The sequence below is a fragment of the Erpetoichthys calabaricus genome, chromosome 10, assembly GCF_900747795.2.
Source record: "Erpetoichthys calabaricus chromosome 10, fErpCal1.3, whole genome shotgun sequence".
NCBI classification, from domain to species: domain Eukaryota; kingdom Metazoa; phylum Chordata; class Cladistia; order Polypteriformes; family Polypteridae; genus Erpetoichthys; species Erpetoichthys calabaricus.
Window position 1 is genome coordinate 169,426,461 of NC_041403.2, and position 19,012 is coordinate 169,445,472.

General features: G+C 50.1%; 1 protein-coding gene across 1 annotated transcript in view; it reads left to right on the plus strand.

Annotated features, from left to right (window-relative positions):
• Positions 1-19,012, plus strand: part of agbl4 (AGBL carboxypeptidase 4) — a 460,603-nt gene that overhangs the window by 245,079 nt on the left and 196,512 nt on the right. Inside the window, exon 5 of the mRNA XM_028812463.2 lies at positions 13,866-14,082. Coding sequence (XP_028668296.1) covers positions 13,866-14,082 — 217 coding nt within the window. The remainder of the gene's footprint in view (positions 1-13,865; positions 14,083-19,012) is intronic.

Below are 19,012 nucleotides of genomic sequence, written 5' to 3' on the forward strand. Positions count from 1 at the left end.
CCGCTTGTGGCCCGTCTTGTGTCACAGAGTGTAGGGGACTCCCCTGAGAGGTCAGGGCCTGCAGCGATGGCCCACGTGGACGTCCCTGTGACTTGACCCGGACCTCGTCACCTACCCGCCTTCCTCAGTCCCTGGTTGGCTCCATGCGACTTGCTCAGGTTTTGATGTTTCCAGTGACATCTGCATCCAGATGTGATGTTGCCATGCTGCCCACCTAAGAGAGCCCCCTTCTGTATTAATCATGTGGGGTTGGCACAGTAGTTTGTAGGGTCCCCAAAGTCATAGGGGTTAGGTTCACTTCACAATTCCAGATTTGCCCAGTGTGGGCACTTGGATGTATTGGCATTCCATTTGGGTATGGCTCCTCCCTTACATCCCAGAAAGTCCCACCCATGAAGTAAGTTAGGAGTGTTACTATGACGTCATTCTGTGCCAGCCGCTTTGGGCACAACACGGAGCAACCCCAGATGAGGTGCCAATCTCGTAAATATTGTGCAGAGTTTGTGATGAAGCAGACAACAAGTGGTGTGTGTGAGCTGTGGCCCTGACTGGCACCCCATCTGTCAGTCCTGATGTGGCCCCAATCAGTCTGGCACCCCACATCCTAGAATTGGATTAAGTGGGTTTCAGAAGGTTATGTTACAATGGGCACAAGACAAGGACCAACCCTGGATAGGATACCCACCTGTACCAGGGCACATGAGTGGTATGAATGTTTGTACTGTAACTGCAAGGGGCAATCGGTAAGACAAGAATAAGGGATACCCGGATAAGCGCCTGATAACGGTGTCCGCTATTGCTCTGAGCATGCCCAGTGAAGACTGGCACCCCATCCATGGTTTCTTGCTGCCAGCCCTAATGTTGCCAGGATAGCTGCAGCTCCCCACAACCCTGATTTCACATTAAGTAGGTTTATATCACTTAGCTTGGCGTCCATATCATTGGGCACAAGACAGAAACCAACCCTGGATGGGATGCCAATCTTTCCCTGGGCACATAAATATTCATTTTGTAACTGTGAGGGGTGCTTGGCAAACCAAAAGACAGGACTCTCCAAAAAATGATTAGGAAGCTGTACCACACTGCCATGAGCTGTGCCTGCTGAGGGCTGGTATGCCATCCAGGCTTGGGTTCCTGGTAAGACAGACAGAAGGTGGAGGGGAGGAGCAAATGTTGTAAAGTTGACTTGAGCCGCTAGCGGATTGGCTGTGAGCAGTGCCAGTAATGTGCCGTCGACAGTAAGTGTATATAGCGCCTTTCCAACTTGATGCCCTGAATGGCCCAGTTGACAGTTGTGTGTAGGACGCTGGCTGCAGGTGACCTTAAAGTCCTCTGTACTTGTCACAGACATTTTGCACTTGCAGTTGCTTTAGTGGTAAATAACAACGGCGATGGCTTTTGCCCAGTCGGACATTTCTGCCCCCCGTGATCCGACATGCTAAGCTGAGGCGTCTGCTCGCCGTAATTAGCAGCAAAAGTGCCTCACTGTAACCTTGGGGGAGCGCGGGGCGCGCCAGCCTGGCGCCAGGCTCTCTCTCTCTCCAAGGCAGAGGTGCACCAGGATGGGAGATTAATTTATCCCACCGCACTCCCCGCGGACCCACCTCGAGTGCAGTTAATGAGAGCCCCCCCGCCTTGACTGGCCTTCTCTGGTTTCCATTCTCTCTCTTGTTGCCCTTCACCTCTTCTTTGCGCCCGCCTTACCTCACCTGGGTCTCGGTCGCAGTGCTCTTAGGCTGACATCACTCGGGCAGGCCAGATTAGCGCTGGCAGCACCTGGTGCCATGTCCCGGGGGAGCGGTGGCGCCATGCTGACTGAGACGCACTAATCATCCTCTGCTTTCAGCTAATTATACAGGCGCCCTGTGCCCAGCGGGGTCCTCCCTGCTTGTGTCACTTGAGGCAAAGTAAAAGACGCAATGGAACATCTGGGACGTGGCTGGTGGAGCTTCTTTAAATCATACTGAGTGGACAGTATAGTGGACGCCAGAAGGTGCCCACTTAATCCAAGGCATTGCCCAACAGTGCAAACAGGGACTCGGGCAGCAGTGGCCTGGCATCTCCTTTTTGTTCCACTTCTTTGAATCAGGAAGCCAACAAGCACTTTTAGGAGTGAGCTAAAGGAGCAGCGAATGAATTTAGACTGGCCTGATGCCCTGTGATGGACTGGCACGCTGTGCAAGGCTGGTTCCTGCTGTGTGCCCGGTCATCTTCGTATAGGTGCTTGGCTCTCTGTCGGTTGGATGGGGGGATGCAGGCTCACTATCACTGGATAATTCATCATTCTCAGCAATTGATGTGCCTCCTGCAATACACAAGGTGCCAGTCTGTGGTGGGCACAACAGGCTGACTAACCCAATGATAATATAAATAATCCTGCACCCGCTCCCTGTCACCCTGAAGTGGATAAGTGAGGTAGAAAATGGATGGGATACACCACTGAAGCTAATAGCAGCAAATTGGGGTGCCCGTCCATGGTGGGCACTAGAGGTCAACCAACATAATAACATTAATAATCCTACATCAGCACCCTGTGCCCTTGAAGTGGGTAGGCAGCTTAAAAGAGGGATGAGTGGGTGACGGTGGCCGACTTTCACCTGACGATATGTAATGGGCCGTGAACTAACATTAATGGCTGCCATCCTCCTGCCACTAGTGCTCAGAGCACTGAATGTGGCGCCACTCCATGGTGGTCTTCTCCAGGTCAACAAACCTCATAGTAATATTGCTAATCCTGTGCCAGCTTGCAGAAAGCCTGAACAGAAATTGAGAGGAGGGTTAGATGGATGGATGCCTATAGCAGTGAATGGGGTGCCAGTCTGTGGTGGGCCAGTCCAGGTCAACTAACGTAATAATAAGATGCACCCGCTTCAAAGTCCATGATGTGCATAAGCAGCTGAGAAAATGGATGGAGGTCTTGATGGAAGGATAGATAAGAGCAGGGCAGCTGACCTAAGAGTGACAGGAATGACCCACCCTGAACTAGAGGAGTGGGCCAGGAGGAGGACGGAGAGGAAATCCGATTCCAGGCCACGTCCCCCACCGTTCATGTTAGTCATCCTCAGGCTGAAACAATGGAGGATGATGATGGCCGCCAGCCACTTGACTCTTCACAGCAACTCATTTTTCTCAGACTGAGAGAGGTGGATGCAGGCCTCCTGCTACTGGAGCAAAAAGTAGTGAAGAGGATGCCAGTCCACGGCGGGCACACTTGACCACCCAGCCTGTTGTTTACTATTACCAGTCTGTGCGAGCGCCCCAAGCCTGAGCTGTGCAAGTGGAATAAAATGTGGACAGACATCGATGTAGGTGACAGTCCACTTCATGGTGGGCCAGTGGGACTAATGATGATGATGTTATTGCTGAACCTGAACTGGGTAAGTGGGCTAGAAAATAGACATCTGGACAGATACGTCTGCTGCGGTGTGCATTTAGTCCAACATGAGAGAGGCACTATATCAATACAGTTTGCTAAATTAGGTGCCCGGCCACCTAGGGCACACCGGACTGACTGACTAACCTGACAATAACAGTAATAACGCTAATAATCTCGTACCGCTGACCCTAGCATGGACGGAGAGATGGATGAATACTCCTAGTTACTTGCCAGTCCATGGAGGAGAGTCTGCCTAAAATAAATAAGAACCTGAACTGGGTTAGCAACTTAGGAAGTAGAAGTGGTTTCAGCATGGCAGTTTAAGTGCTGTGTAAATTAAAATTACATGTTGCTATTATCCATCCATCCATTTTCCAACCCGCTGAATCTGAACACAGGGTCACGGGGGTCTGTTGGAGCCAAACCCAGCCAACACAGGGTACAAGGCAGGAACCAATCCCGGGCAGGGTGCCAACCCACCGCAGTGTTGCTATTATTATTATTACCACAGCTGATAGCCCCACCCAGCCTGGTGCCACTCAAACCTGTAGCCACACACACACACACATCTCTCCCATCTCAGTCAACTGCCAGTCAAATATCTAACCTCACCTGGCCACCCATCAATCATGGAGCTCCGCCCAGCCAACTGCCACTCAGACATGCAGCTCCGCCCAGCCAACTGCCACTCAGACATGCAGCTCCGCCCAGCCAACTGCCACTCAGACATGCAGCTCCGCCCAGCCAACTGCCACTCAGGCATGGAGCTCCGCCCAGCCAACTGCCACTCAGGCATGGAGCTCCGCCCAGCCAACTGCCACTCAGGCATGGAGCTCCGCCCAGCCAACTGCCACTCAGGCATGCAGCTCCGCCCAGCCATCTGCCACACACACATGGAGCTCCGCCCAGCCATCTGCCACTCAGGCATGGAGCTCCGCCCAGCCAACTGCCACTCAGGCATGGAGCTCCGCCCAGCCAACTGCCACTCAGGCATGGAGCTCCGCCCAGCCAACTGCCACTCAGGCATGGAGCTCCGCCCAGCCAACTGCCACTCAGGCATGCAGCTCCGCCCAGCCAACTGCCACTCAGGCATGCAGCTCCGCCCAGCCATCTGCCACACACACATGGAGCTCCGCCCAGCCATCTGCCACACACACATGGAGCTCCGCCCAGCCATCTGCCACTCAGGCATGTAGCTCCGCCCAGCCATCTGCCACTCACACATGGAGCTCCGCCCAGCCATCTGCTTTACTATTTGCCCTTCTTCTTCTCATTATTTTCCTTTAATTTTTGGTGTATACATTCAAGACAAGTGCGTTGTTAGATTTGTCAAGTTAAATAAAAGGTGCCCTGCTCACTAATGTTGGTGATGTTTTGCATACTGCCTGGCACATGCCAGTAAAGCTTCAGTGTACTCTGTAAACAGGACAATAACGAGCTGCCCATCGGTAGTTGGACACTCCAGGCCAACTAACCTCATAATATTAATCTTAGTAATTTTCTTTCCACTTCCAGAGGCCTGAACTGAAAAAACAGAAGTGCTTTGAGCATGGCACAGGTGCTTTGGAAATAAAATTATTATTATAATTTTATTATGGTTGCCTATCAAGCATATAGCCCTGCCCAGCAGCCTGCCCCTTCCTCCCAACCTGCTGCCACTCAGACCTCTAGCCGCGCCCATCCTTCTACATTGCTAATGGCCCTTCTTCTTCTTCTTCTTCTCATCATTTCTTTTTATTATATGTTGCATACATTTAAGACAAACACATTCTGAGATTTTTCAGGTAAGGCAGACCCGCTGATTAGCACGTGCCAAGTGTACTCTGTCCACAGGACAATAAGAACCCAATAAACCAATAATGAGGTGCCCGTCCACCTGGTAATGCTAATCCTAGTAATTCTCCAGTCCACTCCCAGTGCCCTTGAACTGGATAGACTGGTTAGGTGTCAACTGATTGATGGATTAACTGGGCTCCAGGCCAGCTGACCTAATGCAGCCGTCTCTGGGCCTCACGGTGCCACACGTGCCCTTTTGCTTTAAAGGCCATTGGCGTGGCGTGTGAATTTTAATAAACGCCAAGCCGTTCTCCTTCTCCGGCCGCCGTAAACGCTAATAACGAGGCCCGATCTGTCTCGGAATTCCTGAAGCCGGCTGTCCAAGCCAAACGCAAGCCCTATTCATAAATGTCAGCCGGGCAGCAAATGTTAGTCCTCGCCTCGTCCGTCTGCGCTGCCTCCTGCGTTATTAATACACTTTCACCCCACGCGTTTGTCAACATTTGCATCTGTTTGCCGCCGGTGCTTCGGAGCCCATTTTAAAGCCTTTTAATAAACCAGAGCTGTGATGAAAGAACACAAATGAGCCTCGGAACAAAGACGGGACACCTGACCATCCATCTGCATGCAGGGGGACCGATGAGGGAGGCTGAAACCCAACCACAGGTTTATTGATCTCTTTCTCCTTCTGTCCATTTTCCAGGTTAGGCTCAAAATAAAACCACCGACGACCCACAAGGCTCTGCTGCATATTCAGGAGTCATTGAGTTATCGCTGTTATCGTTTGTGACTCAAACTCATTTGAAGACCCCCACCCAGGAAGAGACATTCACCCATACATTGCATTTTATTCTCCCAACAACTGTAAACTAGAAATCCAGCCTGAAGGGGGCGCATTTCATTATTACAATGGGTAGATGTGTAGGGTCCCTATTGTCATGTTCAGAGTACCAAGAGATGGGCAGTGAGCTGGGGACGGGGGGCTACATGTTTGATTAGCAGTTGACTGGCTATGGGCTAGATGTTTGACTGGCAGTCGATTGGATGATAGAAAGACCTGATTGGCAGCCGACAGAGTAGGGCGGGATGTTTGGGTGGCAGCAGGCTGGGCGGGCAGCTGACTTTGTGTGGTTAAATGTTTGATTGGCAGTCAACTGGGTATGAGAGATGGCCTGAGTGGCATTTTGACTGGGTGGGATTAAAGTTTGATTGGCAGCTGACTGAGTAGGGCTAGATTGAGAGTGGAAGCCAACTGGATGGGAGAGCTGTCTAAATGGTGGCAGGCTGGGCGGGGCTAAATGCTTGAGTGACAGTCCGCGAGGTGGGGCTAAGTATGTTAATAGGGGTTTTATTGTCCTGTGTGCAGAGTTCATTGGAATTCTTGCTTGTATGTGCCAATCTCGTCGCCAGTCTCCAGCACCGTGACTAGTGAGTAGAACTGCCTCATTTTGAACCTTTGGCCTCCCTTACCAGAATAGAATGTTTTTGTCCTAGAAATGTTTGTTTTATTCCTGCCGTTCAGATACTTGAAGGCCTGGATGAGTTCCCTGGCACAGCTCAGAAAAGGCCTTTGAAGCACAAAGTGGGCCAGTATGCCAGTGTGTGGTCCGCCCCCTCCAGTGCAGCAGTGTTTAGAGTTGCTTTGCTCTTCTCATCAGCGCCCGCCTTTGCCCCCTCTTTCCACTTCTGGCCTTTGCCTTGTCCATCACTCGGTCGTCTCTGTCACAGTCCCTGCCCTGGCTTAGGTTTCCTTTGGTTTTTTTGTTAATTTTGTGGATTTAGTTTTCATGGCCTCTGGTGAGGGAGACCTTAAGGTTTGCCATTTTTTTCAAACTCCAAAGCTTTTCTGTGGTGAGGCCCGTTTTGTGGAGCCCAGCACTTGCTCCTGTCTGTCTGCCCAGTTATATAAGAAGAGCACATCTGTGATCTCAGCATTTACACAATAACCTTCATCATCATAACAGCCTTAACATAAGGCACACATACATACATATATATAAATATATAATAATAATACTACTAATACTAAAACCACACACAGAGAATAGGACATACCGCTCAGTACAATAATACAGAGATTCCCAGCAGAACACGTGTGAAGGTCAGTTCAGGTGTCGATTGAGGATGCTGCGGAGACCAAAGGCCCGGGTGACGGTTTGGGGGGATTAAGGACATAACTGGTCACAGGGAGACCTGATGAAAGGGCTGCTAAGGTGGTACCAGCATCCCCTGGTCAGCCCAATGGGGGTGTGTGGGGTCTGTGTGGGATCATGCCACCTCTCGTGTAGTTTCCACCAAACCCAAATGCCATGGAGGACTTTCTGCCAGTCATGTGCCTTTGCGTTGTTCTCCCTGATGTATCTGAAGACAGTAGTGAGGACTGAAAGAAGACCCCAGGAAGCCCCCAGGTGTAGGGTGTCCCCGGAGGATGCCTACTGGGATTCTAGCTTCAGGACTACGTGTAAGAAGTCATGCGGTGTGTAACCTTCACCGGCACACACGCTGGTATGGTATGTAAAGCCATCTGTCGCAAACAACAATCCCACCGCTGCCACCAGTGTAGCATTGCTGAGGTGGGGTTTGCTTAGAATACACAAAACCAATTCTAAAACCACCTCCGTGAGCAGGACGAGTCATGCAGCAGCTCGTAAAAGGAGCCTCGTGGCTTACTGCGCGTGCTGAAATTGAGTCTGGAGGTGACTGAAGTGCCCACCCTAGACGGTCTGTCTGCATTGTTACGTTCACAGCACGCCGTTTCTGATCATCTCATAGTCCTTTATGCCAGCTCACAATAATCCTTGCTTGACACCAAGAGATGGCAGAGGGGCATCAACAGATGAAGTGTAAGTCAGTAACTGGCAGGTTCAAGTGCCCAGAAACCAAGCCGGTGTCTCTTGTTAAAACCGAAATGTTCATCAAGATTGAAAGTTAAAAATGCCATTGCTGGAGTCCTTTGCTAGAAACACACAGGACTTTCAGAAAGGACCCACAAACTTGGACGGTGAGCATTGTAGAAAAGGCGCTATATAGGCGCCTGACCCGGCACAGAAGGACACAGAGGCACGTATAAAACACAAGGACTTTTTATTTTTCTTCTTCACCCGTGGGCGCACGTCTTCCCCGTGACCCACAGGCAATACACAGTCCCAAAAGCACTCTTCTCCACACAACAATCTTTTCTCCTCTCCCACCACACCTCCACAAGCGTAGTCCTCCTCCTCCCGACCCTGGCTGTCCGAGTGCTGGTGGCTCGCCCTTTTTATAACCCACCTGGAAGCATTCCAGGTGTGCTTGACCACCTGGTTCTAATTGCACTTCCTGGTGGGGCTGAAGATTAGACTCCATGCAGCTCCCCCTAGCGGTCATCTGAGCCCCCAACCAAGCTGTGGAGGACTCCATCTCCCCTGGAGCCATGCGCTAGGCTGGGGGATCACTGTCTGCCAGGGAGGCTGCCACCAAGCGTCCCAGGGGAGGTTTTGAGCTGCCCATGGTGGCTCCCCCGGAACAGGTGCAGCAGGGGCGTCCCTGCTGGGCATGGGACCCGGCTGTCCTTCACAGCATGTGGTCCTGCCAGCGTAGACATGGCCGTGCCAATGATGCCACTGTGTGACATGTCCCCTATTGCCTCAAACTATGCCAACTGTAACAAAACAAAATGGTGGCTCATTAAATCCAAAATGCCCCAAAAAAACCTTCAATGCAACCTTAGCAATACTCTGTAAGAAAAGATTCCAAAACATAGAAAAGAGTCCGCAATATCAACGAGGAACATTTCTAAAAAAAACGATAAGGATGACAAGTGCATGAAAATCTGAAAGTAAAATCAACCACAATGCAAGTGAGAGCTGCAAAGGTGAATGAATTTGACAGGTGAGAGCGACGGCGGATTGTGAGTGAGGACTGAAGGTCCAGTAGCCCTGGCTTTCCACCCTAAAACTCCTCTGAAAATCCCAGGAAATCTCCTTTTACAAACTTTCACGTTGTGTGCTTGCAAAATGAAACTTAGTGCCAAACTTTGAGAAATTATAATGCAAAATGAAAGTCACCGATTCTCACGCAGTGCTCCTCCGCCTTACTGTCCTGCACAGGGTGGCAGCAGTTTGAAGGAAGGTGAAGCCAGAAGTTGTGCAGCAACTCGGTCACAACTGGGAGGACAGGAATAAATGAGCGTAATCTGCTGGGAAAACTACCGAGGTATAGGAAAAGAGGCCCTGCCCCTATCACTGCTCTGTCCTGTGTCCCCGCCCTCTACTGCTGCAGTTGAAGCCCCGCCCCTATCACTGCTCTGTCCTGTGTCCCCGCCCTCTACCAATGAAGCCCCGCCCCTATCACTGCTCTGTCCTGTGTCCCCGCCCTCTAACGGTGTCACTGAAGCCCCGCCCCTATCACTGCTCTGTCCTGTGTCCCTGCCCTCTACCACTGCAGTTGAAGCCCCGCCCCTGATGTTACCACGCCTCTGTGGCCCCGCCCACGAGATGGCAGTAGTGGCCACGCCTCTGTGGCCCACTCCCCCAGCCTTTATAAGCCTGTAAACAGTGTGGTGCTTCACTTTGCCGAGACTTCTGCTGGCTTTTGTGGTCTGCTATTGTGAGCACTTACTGGATTTTTCTGATCCCAGTTCATCTCTTGTGCTGCTTGAGGACTGTGGGCTGATTTTGTTTTCCTCTGAGGCAGACCTGTTTGAATTTCTTTGTTGCGGTGCTCTCGCTTTTATAAATGAATCTTGCCAGATATAAATCAGCTTTGTTACTGTGGGCCAGAGGTTCTCCCGGTGGCTCACTTCCATTTCTGACCATACATTGAGAAAGTGCCTATAGATTAAAGACATTGACCAGTGTATACAGCGTCACTCCAACCTGAATGACATGAATTAGCTCCAATTATCAATTAACCAATCAGCTGTTTCCCACTGAATCGATAAGCTCTTGACCAATTAACCAATCAGCCGGCCTCATTTTGTCTGTGAAACTCCTGACTAGCCATCTGAGATGTTCAAGTCACTATATTAAGAGACTTTTGAGCGGAGTGGCTTGTCCATGGCTGGCGCCTGCCTTCATTTTACTCCTTTGGCGAGATGTAGGGGGGCACTGTTCCCTGCTGAAGGGTGGGATGCCGGCGTTTGTTTTTTTTGGACTGGCTGAGGCAGTGGATGGACACTGTGGCCCGAACTGTCCAGACTGTCTGTCAGCCACTCACTTCAGAAAGGCTCAAGGACTAATTGCCAAACGAAAAATGAAGCCTGGTGGGCCGTGAGCTGGAGGATTAAGAAATGACATTTAAAAGGAAGAAAAGGCAAAAATCCGAGCAATTTTAAACAGAGAACTGGCGGGCGGATATCAGTGTACACATCAGAGCCTCAAAGAGGCAGAAACGCACCCCGTGGAACAGCAGCGGCGCTGCCACCTTATTAGCATCCTAATGCCTCGTGGTGCCCAGCGAGCTCGGCGAGTTTGAAGCTCACTGGCTCTGCTGATACTCGATAAGAAGCTCGCTTTGAATGTCGCAGGGAATGAAAGGAGAAAGGGAAACCGAGAGAGACGGGCAGCCATCTTTCACATCCCCTGCCTCCTGCATGTGAGCCACGGCGATGGGGGGGGGGGGCACCAGTGTGACTCTTCATTAGCATTCCGATGGCAGCACATGCGGTTCAGGTGGGAGCTGCGGACCCTCACTTACCACAGAGAGACTTCCGCCCTTCAGTGTTTATCCTGACTGCCTTCTTTAGGGGTCAGGTGTCCAATTGGGGTCTTGATGGAAATGTCAGCTGTGCAGGTGTCCTGCTGCATGTGGGGGCAAAGAAGGTGGAGGGCCACAGTAATAAGGACATAAAGAAAAAAAAAAAGCAGATGTGAAAGGCACTATATAATAACTTAGAAAGATGGATCTCTAATCTAACAGTTTCATGAAGCTCCATTCACAGGTCAGCCTCTTCATTATGATAACCACACAACTGGTGTCCCTGGAAGTCAGCCATCTTGATAAGGTCAGCATTAACTTCCATAAATACCTAAAGGGCGAGTGACGACCTCACCAAGCTGCCTGACCAGCTGTGACACCGAGGTGCTTAAGACTGGCAGTCTGGACTGCTGTGGACATCGACCCCTAGTGATGGGTAGTTAGTTATGAAAGGCACTATATAGAAGATAGACAGTTAGATAGCCAGTGCGCCCTACACTTGTGGCAGCCCCTCCTTCCCCTCTAGAATTAATTTTACACCCCACCCCAAATTCTGTGATTTCTTTACATTTGGGCCTCTTTAGGCCCCACATTTTCACTTCTCCTTTTATTTTCTGTGATTGAGCTGCTTTGAGCCCCCAGCCCGTGATGCCCCGCTGATGGCAGGCCTGTCTTGTTCGTCACTCACCCTCACACGCGAGCTCTCACGCTGGCTGACAGGAATGCCAGTCATTTGTCTGTGGCAGGAAGGAAGGAAAAAAAAAAAAAAAAAGCCCGGAGATTGGGTGACATCCTCGCCAATTAGTCAAATCGCTTGCATGCTAATGACCTGATTGATGGACAAGTGGCCCGCTCTTTGGAGCCTCCGCGTAATGCCTGCCAATCGTGGTAGCTTTCACTTTTCATTTGTACAAATGGCATATCCCTGCCTGTTGGGATCCCACTGGTTACGCGGGTAGGTGTCGGGGCACATTGAGCGTTTGGGCCCCGTGGCTTTTTGTTAAGAGCTCTGCGTCCAGTCTTTACCACCCTGGAGGTGATGCAGCAGCCACGCATCATGTAGAACTTCCCCTTAATGGAGCCCCCTTCACAGAATGCCCTCTTTTAGGTTTATGGGACCCCTTTGCTCATGTATGTGTTACAGGTAAAGCCCTAAAAGTGGGCAAACCTAGCATTACCCGGGTTTGCCAGGTCTCTTGAATAATGTGAGCTTACCCAGGTAATGCTAGGTTTGCCCGTAGCCCACACAAGTCTTACTTCATCAATTAAAGTCCATACAAGCAATAGAAAGAATATCAGAGATTTATGGGGTCCTTATTGTCACGTGCACGGAGTGGCAGCTGACTGGGCGGGGCAAGATATGTTAATTGAGTTCTTCTTCTCCTGTGGGTAGAGTCCTGTGAAGCTCTTCCTCGTATGTGCTGATGATCATGTAACACACCGTGATTACAGTAATAAGTAGAAGGAGCTCCCCTTGAACCTTCAGCCTTCCTTACCTGAGTGCACTCACACCAGACATCTGTGTTACTCCAGCATTTCAGGTGGCACGGAGGTGCAGTGGTAGCGCTACTGCCTCGCAGTAAGGAGACCTGGGTTTGTGTCCCGGGTCCTGCCAGAGTGGAGTTTGCATGTTCTCTCTGTGTTGCTGTGGGTTTCCTCCTCCCACCGTCCACAGACATGCAGGTCTGGTGCCTTCAAAAAGACTTCAAGCCATGAAACTCAGATACGGACCTGTGGCCTGCACCCTTGAAAAAGAGGGCCGTGCCCATACTCTCTTCAAAACAGAAGGGGCACACTAAAGAAGCAGTATAGCTCTTGGTCCACCTCTAATGGCAGTGCCAGCCTTGTTGTTTTATTCATGTTTACTAAGCTGGCATCCTGAGATCTTAATGCACGCTGTGGTTTGTAAGTATTGATAAGTTCAAGTAAGTAAGTAAGCAGGACCTCGGACGGCTACAGTAAAGCTTTATATGTTAGAAGGAGGATGCCATCGGAAGGACATCAGGGTAGGAGGGATTTGTTCAGACCGTCTAGAACTAACGAGTTAAAGAACGTCAGAATCTGGACATCAGCAATCACAACGTGGAGGGGTGGCCAAAAGGAATCTGAATATTTGGGTGTGGCTAAAGGTATCCGCACATCAGGTGTGCCCTGCACTCAAAATATGGGGGTGTGGCTAAGAACATTTAGAACTTGTGAGGGTGTTTCCAAAACCAATCAGAATATTAAAGGCATCAGCATGTCAGGTGTTCCCATCATTTTGAATATGGAGGTGTGGCTAAAGGCACCTGTATGTTGTGTGTGGTGAAGAATGTTCACTATGTGGAGGTGTGTCTGATGACGTCAGTACATTGGGGGTGTGGTCCAGAACAATTAGAATATGGAGGTGTAGATAAAGACGTCCGTATGTTGGATGTGGCCTGCAGTCAGCTTGTGGAGGTGTGGCTGATAAGCACATGGGGTGTGGGCAAGAGGAATACCAGATATGAGGGTGTGGCCAGGAGTTGTGACTAATGGCATCGGCATGTGGGGTGTGGCCAGCAATCACAATATTAATACGATGGCACATCTGGCCAAGAGTATTCAGGACATAGAGGCGTGGCTAGAAGAAATCAGAATATGAAGGTATGGCTAAAGGCGTAATGATGTGGGTGTGGTTGACACCAGAATTTGGAGGTGTGGCTAAAGGCATGAGCTCTTGGGGTGTGGCCAAGAGCAGTCAGTATATAGAGGTGTGGCTAAAGACTAAGGAGAAGAGGAGTGCAGGGCCTGATACCACCCACTGCCACACTCCAGTCCTCTGTGGCTCAGATGCCCATCAGTGTGAAATCCACTGGACCATCCAAAGGCCTCTCGATGGGAGTGAGTGAGTAGGGGTCTTCTCTTCTGTATGCAGTACTGCCCAGTGATTGTTGCCCCCAGGGTGGACTTTAGCTCCCTATGACCCTGACTTAGAAACAAGCCATATGGAGAGCTGGTGGATGGATCATTTCAGATTAAAACATTCTCTTCTTTTTTCTTTATCTTCTCTCCCTAGGCAAAGGATTCCAGCAAAAAACGTTTACTACTACCGCTGCCCAGACCACCGGAAGAACTACGTGATGTCTTTTGCCTTCTGCTTTGACAGAGAGTACGACGTCTACCAGTTTGCCTACTGCTACCCGTACACCTACTCACGCCTTCAGCATTACCTCGACAGCCTGGAGAAGCGAAACTTGGACTACGTGCAAAGGGAACTTCTGGGACTCAGCGTGGTAAGTGGGACCTCCCCGTCCATTTTGTCCTTTATCGCCCCAGCGCACATCCCATTCAGTTTAAACTGGTGTTACAAAAAACTGATAAACTGGCACAGTGGTGTCTGATGCCAGACTTGGAGGAGGGGGGCCCAGCCTGGCTTTGACCCTTAGGACTTGTGGGACACCACGTCAGAGAGGCCATTGTGAGAAACTGGAGATCTCAGGTGTCAAAATCTGGGCAAGGTGCCCAACCTGTGAGCTACTGGTAATGTGGCCACTTGGGCAGAGTGCCACCTAATTTTTTTTTTGTTTGTTTCCAGTAAGACCATTTGTGTTTGTGTTATGCCAGGTTTGTTTAGTTTCCTTCTGAAGATGTGAGACGTCTGCAAAGGACTGGTGTGTCTGATGAAAGAGGAAACCATCTTGGTGAAGGTCCTTCAGGCAGCTTGAGCTTCTAAAGGACTCCTTCGTTGATAGCAGAGCCGAGTGGGTGCCCCTCGGTCACACCTCACCCACTGGTCTCAGTCCTTCAACTCCGTGGGCTAACGGTATAGTGAGCTCGGAGAGAGTGAAGGACACGGTGGAGATGGGAGGTGTGACGGCCCGCGTCCTCAGTAGGCTGGGACATCTGATAACGGGCAGACAACAAATCGGCCCAAAGTGCGTTTAATGTGCTAAATGAATGATAACACGTGACGAGGAAGGGCACAAGGAGTAAGGAAATAAATCAGCTTCTGCGTCCATACCGTATGCGCTAGGAAATGTGCCAACTCGTGGCCACTCTTCAGTGCCCTGATGTCACAGCAGATCTCCCTGACCTTGAAACTTTGGTGGTCCTTACCTGAGTAACCCAAGAGCATGTGTGGCAAAAAAGCTGTAAAGGAGAACACGGAGTGGCAGGCATCCTGGCTGGGATGGAAAATGTCTCTTCAGTCATGAATGGACTGTGATAGATAGAGTGAAAGGCACTATACAAGAGATACAAATGAAAGGGGCTATTTAGAAATAGATAATAAAAGGGCAGTAGAGAATAGATAGATGTGAAAGGCACTATATGATAAAAAAATGTTCAAAAGCATTATATAAGAGATAAAAATGAAAGTTGCCTTTTATAGATAAGAAATACATTATATAATAGAAAGATATAATAAAAAGGCAGCAGAGAATAGATGAGAGAGGCACTACGATAAACATTCAAAGGCGCTATATATTAGGTAGATGTGAAAGGCATAATGTGATTGAAACATAAGAAAGGTACTGTCTGAAAGGCACTATAAAAAGATGGATAAGTGATAGACAGAGCACTATGTAATAGATAAAGACACTATGATAGAAAAATGTCCAAGGTGCAGTAATAGGCCGTATTTCACAGCACCTTGGACATGTTTCTATCGTCGTGTTTACTGCTACTGTATACTTCGTAAACACTTGTACTGTATATACAGATTGGTGTGAAAGGCACCATATGATAGAACTGAAAGGCAGTATGAAATGTAGATGTAAAAGGCACTATATGGCCGCTAAATATGAAAGGTGGTACTTAATAGATTGATACGTAGACAAGGCGCTATATAAAGCCATCGTCCTCTACCACCCTCATTGCTAACTTCAGATTCCAGGGCCAGCCTTGCCACGCAGCTCAACAGACCTCAGCCGTCCCCGTCCCCAGGGGGCGCTGCAGTGCTCAGCTGTAAGTGCTGGTGGCGATGGCGGCCTGAATGGCAGCTTCCTCAGAGGTCCGAGTTCACTGATTGCTTTTCAGGGTCAGCCTTTGCCACCCTGCCCTGCCCTGTCGTGTGATCGTCTGATTGAACTGCCAGGCTGATGCCATTTGTCTGTTGCTTGAAGGGCATGCGGAGTTCTGTACGCCATCCTCGTGCTGCTTCAGGGGTCACAGTGTTTTTCTGTTTCTTCTGTTTGGTATTATAAGGCTTTTTTTTTGGTGGTCCAGTGGTCAGAGTTGCTAGTTGAAGGTCCCTGAGCACTGAATTCGCAGTGTAAGGCGCTATATAATATAATGAATTATTATTATTATAATATACATGTGCCTGATTTATGGGTGGTTTTATAGCCAGTCTTACGATAGACGCCCCATACTGAAGTGATTGATGGGCGTGTGTTACAGAGGGGGCCCAATGCCCGGCGTTCACCCTTGAATGTGTGCCAGGGTTTGCTGGAGGACAGCAGTGTGAACGTGTGAGTGAAAAGCGGACTGACTGAGCGAGTGGAGGATCTGAAGTTGGTGGGCAGAAGTGAATGAGCGAGCGAGCGGGTGATTGGTGGTGAGGACCTGCGCTTTGGTTTGGGTGACCCTGTAGAGACCCGATGTTTATCACTGGCGTACCCCAGACAGGTAAGACCCCCATCCACGTTCGTGGGGGTCTCATCATTGACTCTGCCTGATCAGAGTGTGATTTTAGTTTTAAGGCTTCTTTTCAAAGGGTCCTTCTGTTCGTCCACTCAAGGAAATGAAGCCCCCCGCCCCATCTTTAAATATGTGCCGCGCCTCCCCTCTCACTCCTCTCACTCTTGCTCTCACTCTTTTTTTTTTTTTTTTTTTTAGCTCACCGCTGCCGCCGCCGCTGTTTAGATCGATGCCCGCTCCGTTCTTGAGAGGCACAATGGCTCTCATCTGCCGAGCGGCGGCGGCGGCTGGATATTGTGATCTAGTGCTTCTATTCACAGAGTCGATTGCCTTTAACGGCACCCGGCCGAGTTGGGAAAATTGAAAGGGATTGCGGCCTCTTTTTCATTAAACTGGGAATAGAAACGGCGCCGGGGCTCGGGGCGCATAAAGCAAACGGCCGAGGACGTGACGGCCCGGCATTACCGTCAAAAGCGAACTGGAAAAGGCGAAGCGGCCCCGCGCCAGACTGCATGGGGGGGTTAGTGCGTAAAACACGTGATGCTCCTGTTGGGTGGGCGTGGCGCCGTCTTAATGGCACACCAGGACGAGCGCTGCCGAAAAAGACAGAAAAAAAAAGAAAAGCCGGTGAGGTGTGAAGCTTTACCTTATATGGCGCCTTTCCGACGTGACTCCAGATGTGCACGAGTCCACGTCTTCTATATAGCGCCTTTGCACTGGCTGCCTGACATGTAGAGAGTCTTGAGATGAGCCAGTGAGTGTGTAACGTTCTCATTTTATATAGCGCCTTGCCCTGGTAACCACAATTCGACCTTCTTCACAGCAGTCTGGACATCTTGACTTGGACTGACCCCGTAGGTCACACCATGTCCTGCAGTTTTATATAGCGCCTTCCCGTAGTAGACACCTGACCTCCTGACCTTGACATACTTGCAGAAGAGACCTCTTGAGCTTCGGGATTGTCAGGTTTTATATAGCGCCTTACTATAGTAGCAGCATTCTGAGGGAGCCTGCAGCTCTGTATGGCACCTTTCTGTAATGAGCACTAAATGAGCTTCATGGGGTAGCACAGTTGCTCCCCTATTTCTGTAGCAGTTGAGGAGACTTGCTGGGGGTCTCACAGTATTGCAGTGGAGGGCAGTACATTTGCGTTTTAGTGATTTCATATACAGCGCCTTACCTTAGTGACCACCACTGCAAGCCCCTTCGTATGTGTACTGTACTTGGGCACCTCTCGAGTAGCGCAGGATGAGTCCTTTTATTGTATATAGCACCTTTCCGTCATTAGTGAGGCCCTTGATAGGCCTGCCACTTTCCTGTCCCTGATGAATTGACATCTCCAGGGTCACACTGAGCTTTAGTGGAGGGCACCGCATCTGCAGCTTTGTTATTTTTATGTAACGCCTTGCTATGGTGGTCACCCCTTCAAGCCCCTTTGCAAGTGTAGAAGAGCGGTCTGCAGCGTCAGCCTGACACAGTGAACTGGAAAGGTGGGCAGAGTCTGCATGCCAGTCTTTATATAGCGCCTTTCGGCAGTAAGCCCTATCTAAATCAGGTGTTGCCCATTTGCTGCCACGCTTCTGTACCACTTGATGAGACTTCTCGAGCGAGGGTCTCGCTGTGTGTCGGTGGAGGTCAATGAATTGTGGAACTATAGCCCCTTGACATAGAGACCACCATTCCAGGCCCCTCTATATGTGTTCTTGCACATCTCTACGGTGTTAGCCCACCAGGTGAAGTAACCCATCAAGTAAATCGGTAAGGGGGGGGTGGTGTAGAATCTGCCTTCTATTGTTATATAGCGCCTTTCTATAATAAATCATAACAGGGCACTTGATTGTTGTGAGAGCTGCTGAAGTGTCCTCTTCAGGGTCACCCTGTGAGACAGTGGAGGGCATCAGATCTTTAACTTTGACCACCACTCCAAGCCCCCTTACCAGGAGTCCAATGGCTGTCTGAACGTCTGTGCGGCGTGGTCTTGGCAGTAAAGTAACTGATAGTTAACAGCGTGAAACGGCACCCCTCTGTCTTATATAGCGCCTTTCCATAATGAGCCCTATCCAGGTGACCCTAATCGTTTCTGTAGCAGCTACTGAGACTTCTCGAGGGTCTTGCTGTGTGTCAGTGGAGGTCAATGAATTTTGGAACTTTTATATAGCGCCTTACCAGAGAGACCACCATCCCAAGCCCCTTTACATGTGCACTCGCATTGACCCAGTGAAGGAGTAAGGCAGGTTGAGTCTGCGCCCCATTACCTCATATAGCGCCTTGTAAAGCTGCGTGCCCTTTGCTTTTTAAATGACTTGGAGGTGAGGGCAATGCTGTCTTGTGCCCCCTTGTGGCGGGGCGGCACACGCGGGGGCTCCTCCTGAGCTCTTAATGGTGTCCTCAGAGCGCGATAGCAGGCGACGAGTCCATTAAGCCGCGCTGCGTCTAATTGGGTTGCGCTCGGATGAATTTGTCGTGTCACTTTTTGTGCGGCGCCCCGTTTGAAGTTCCTGTCACGCGGAGTAAAGTTGACGCCACTCCACAAAGATGTGTTTAAATATTAGGGGTTAGCTGATGAGTGATGGTGACAGGCCT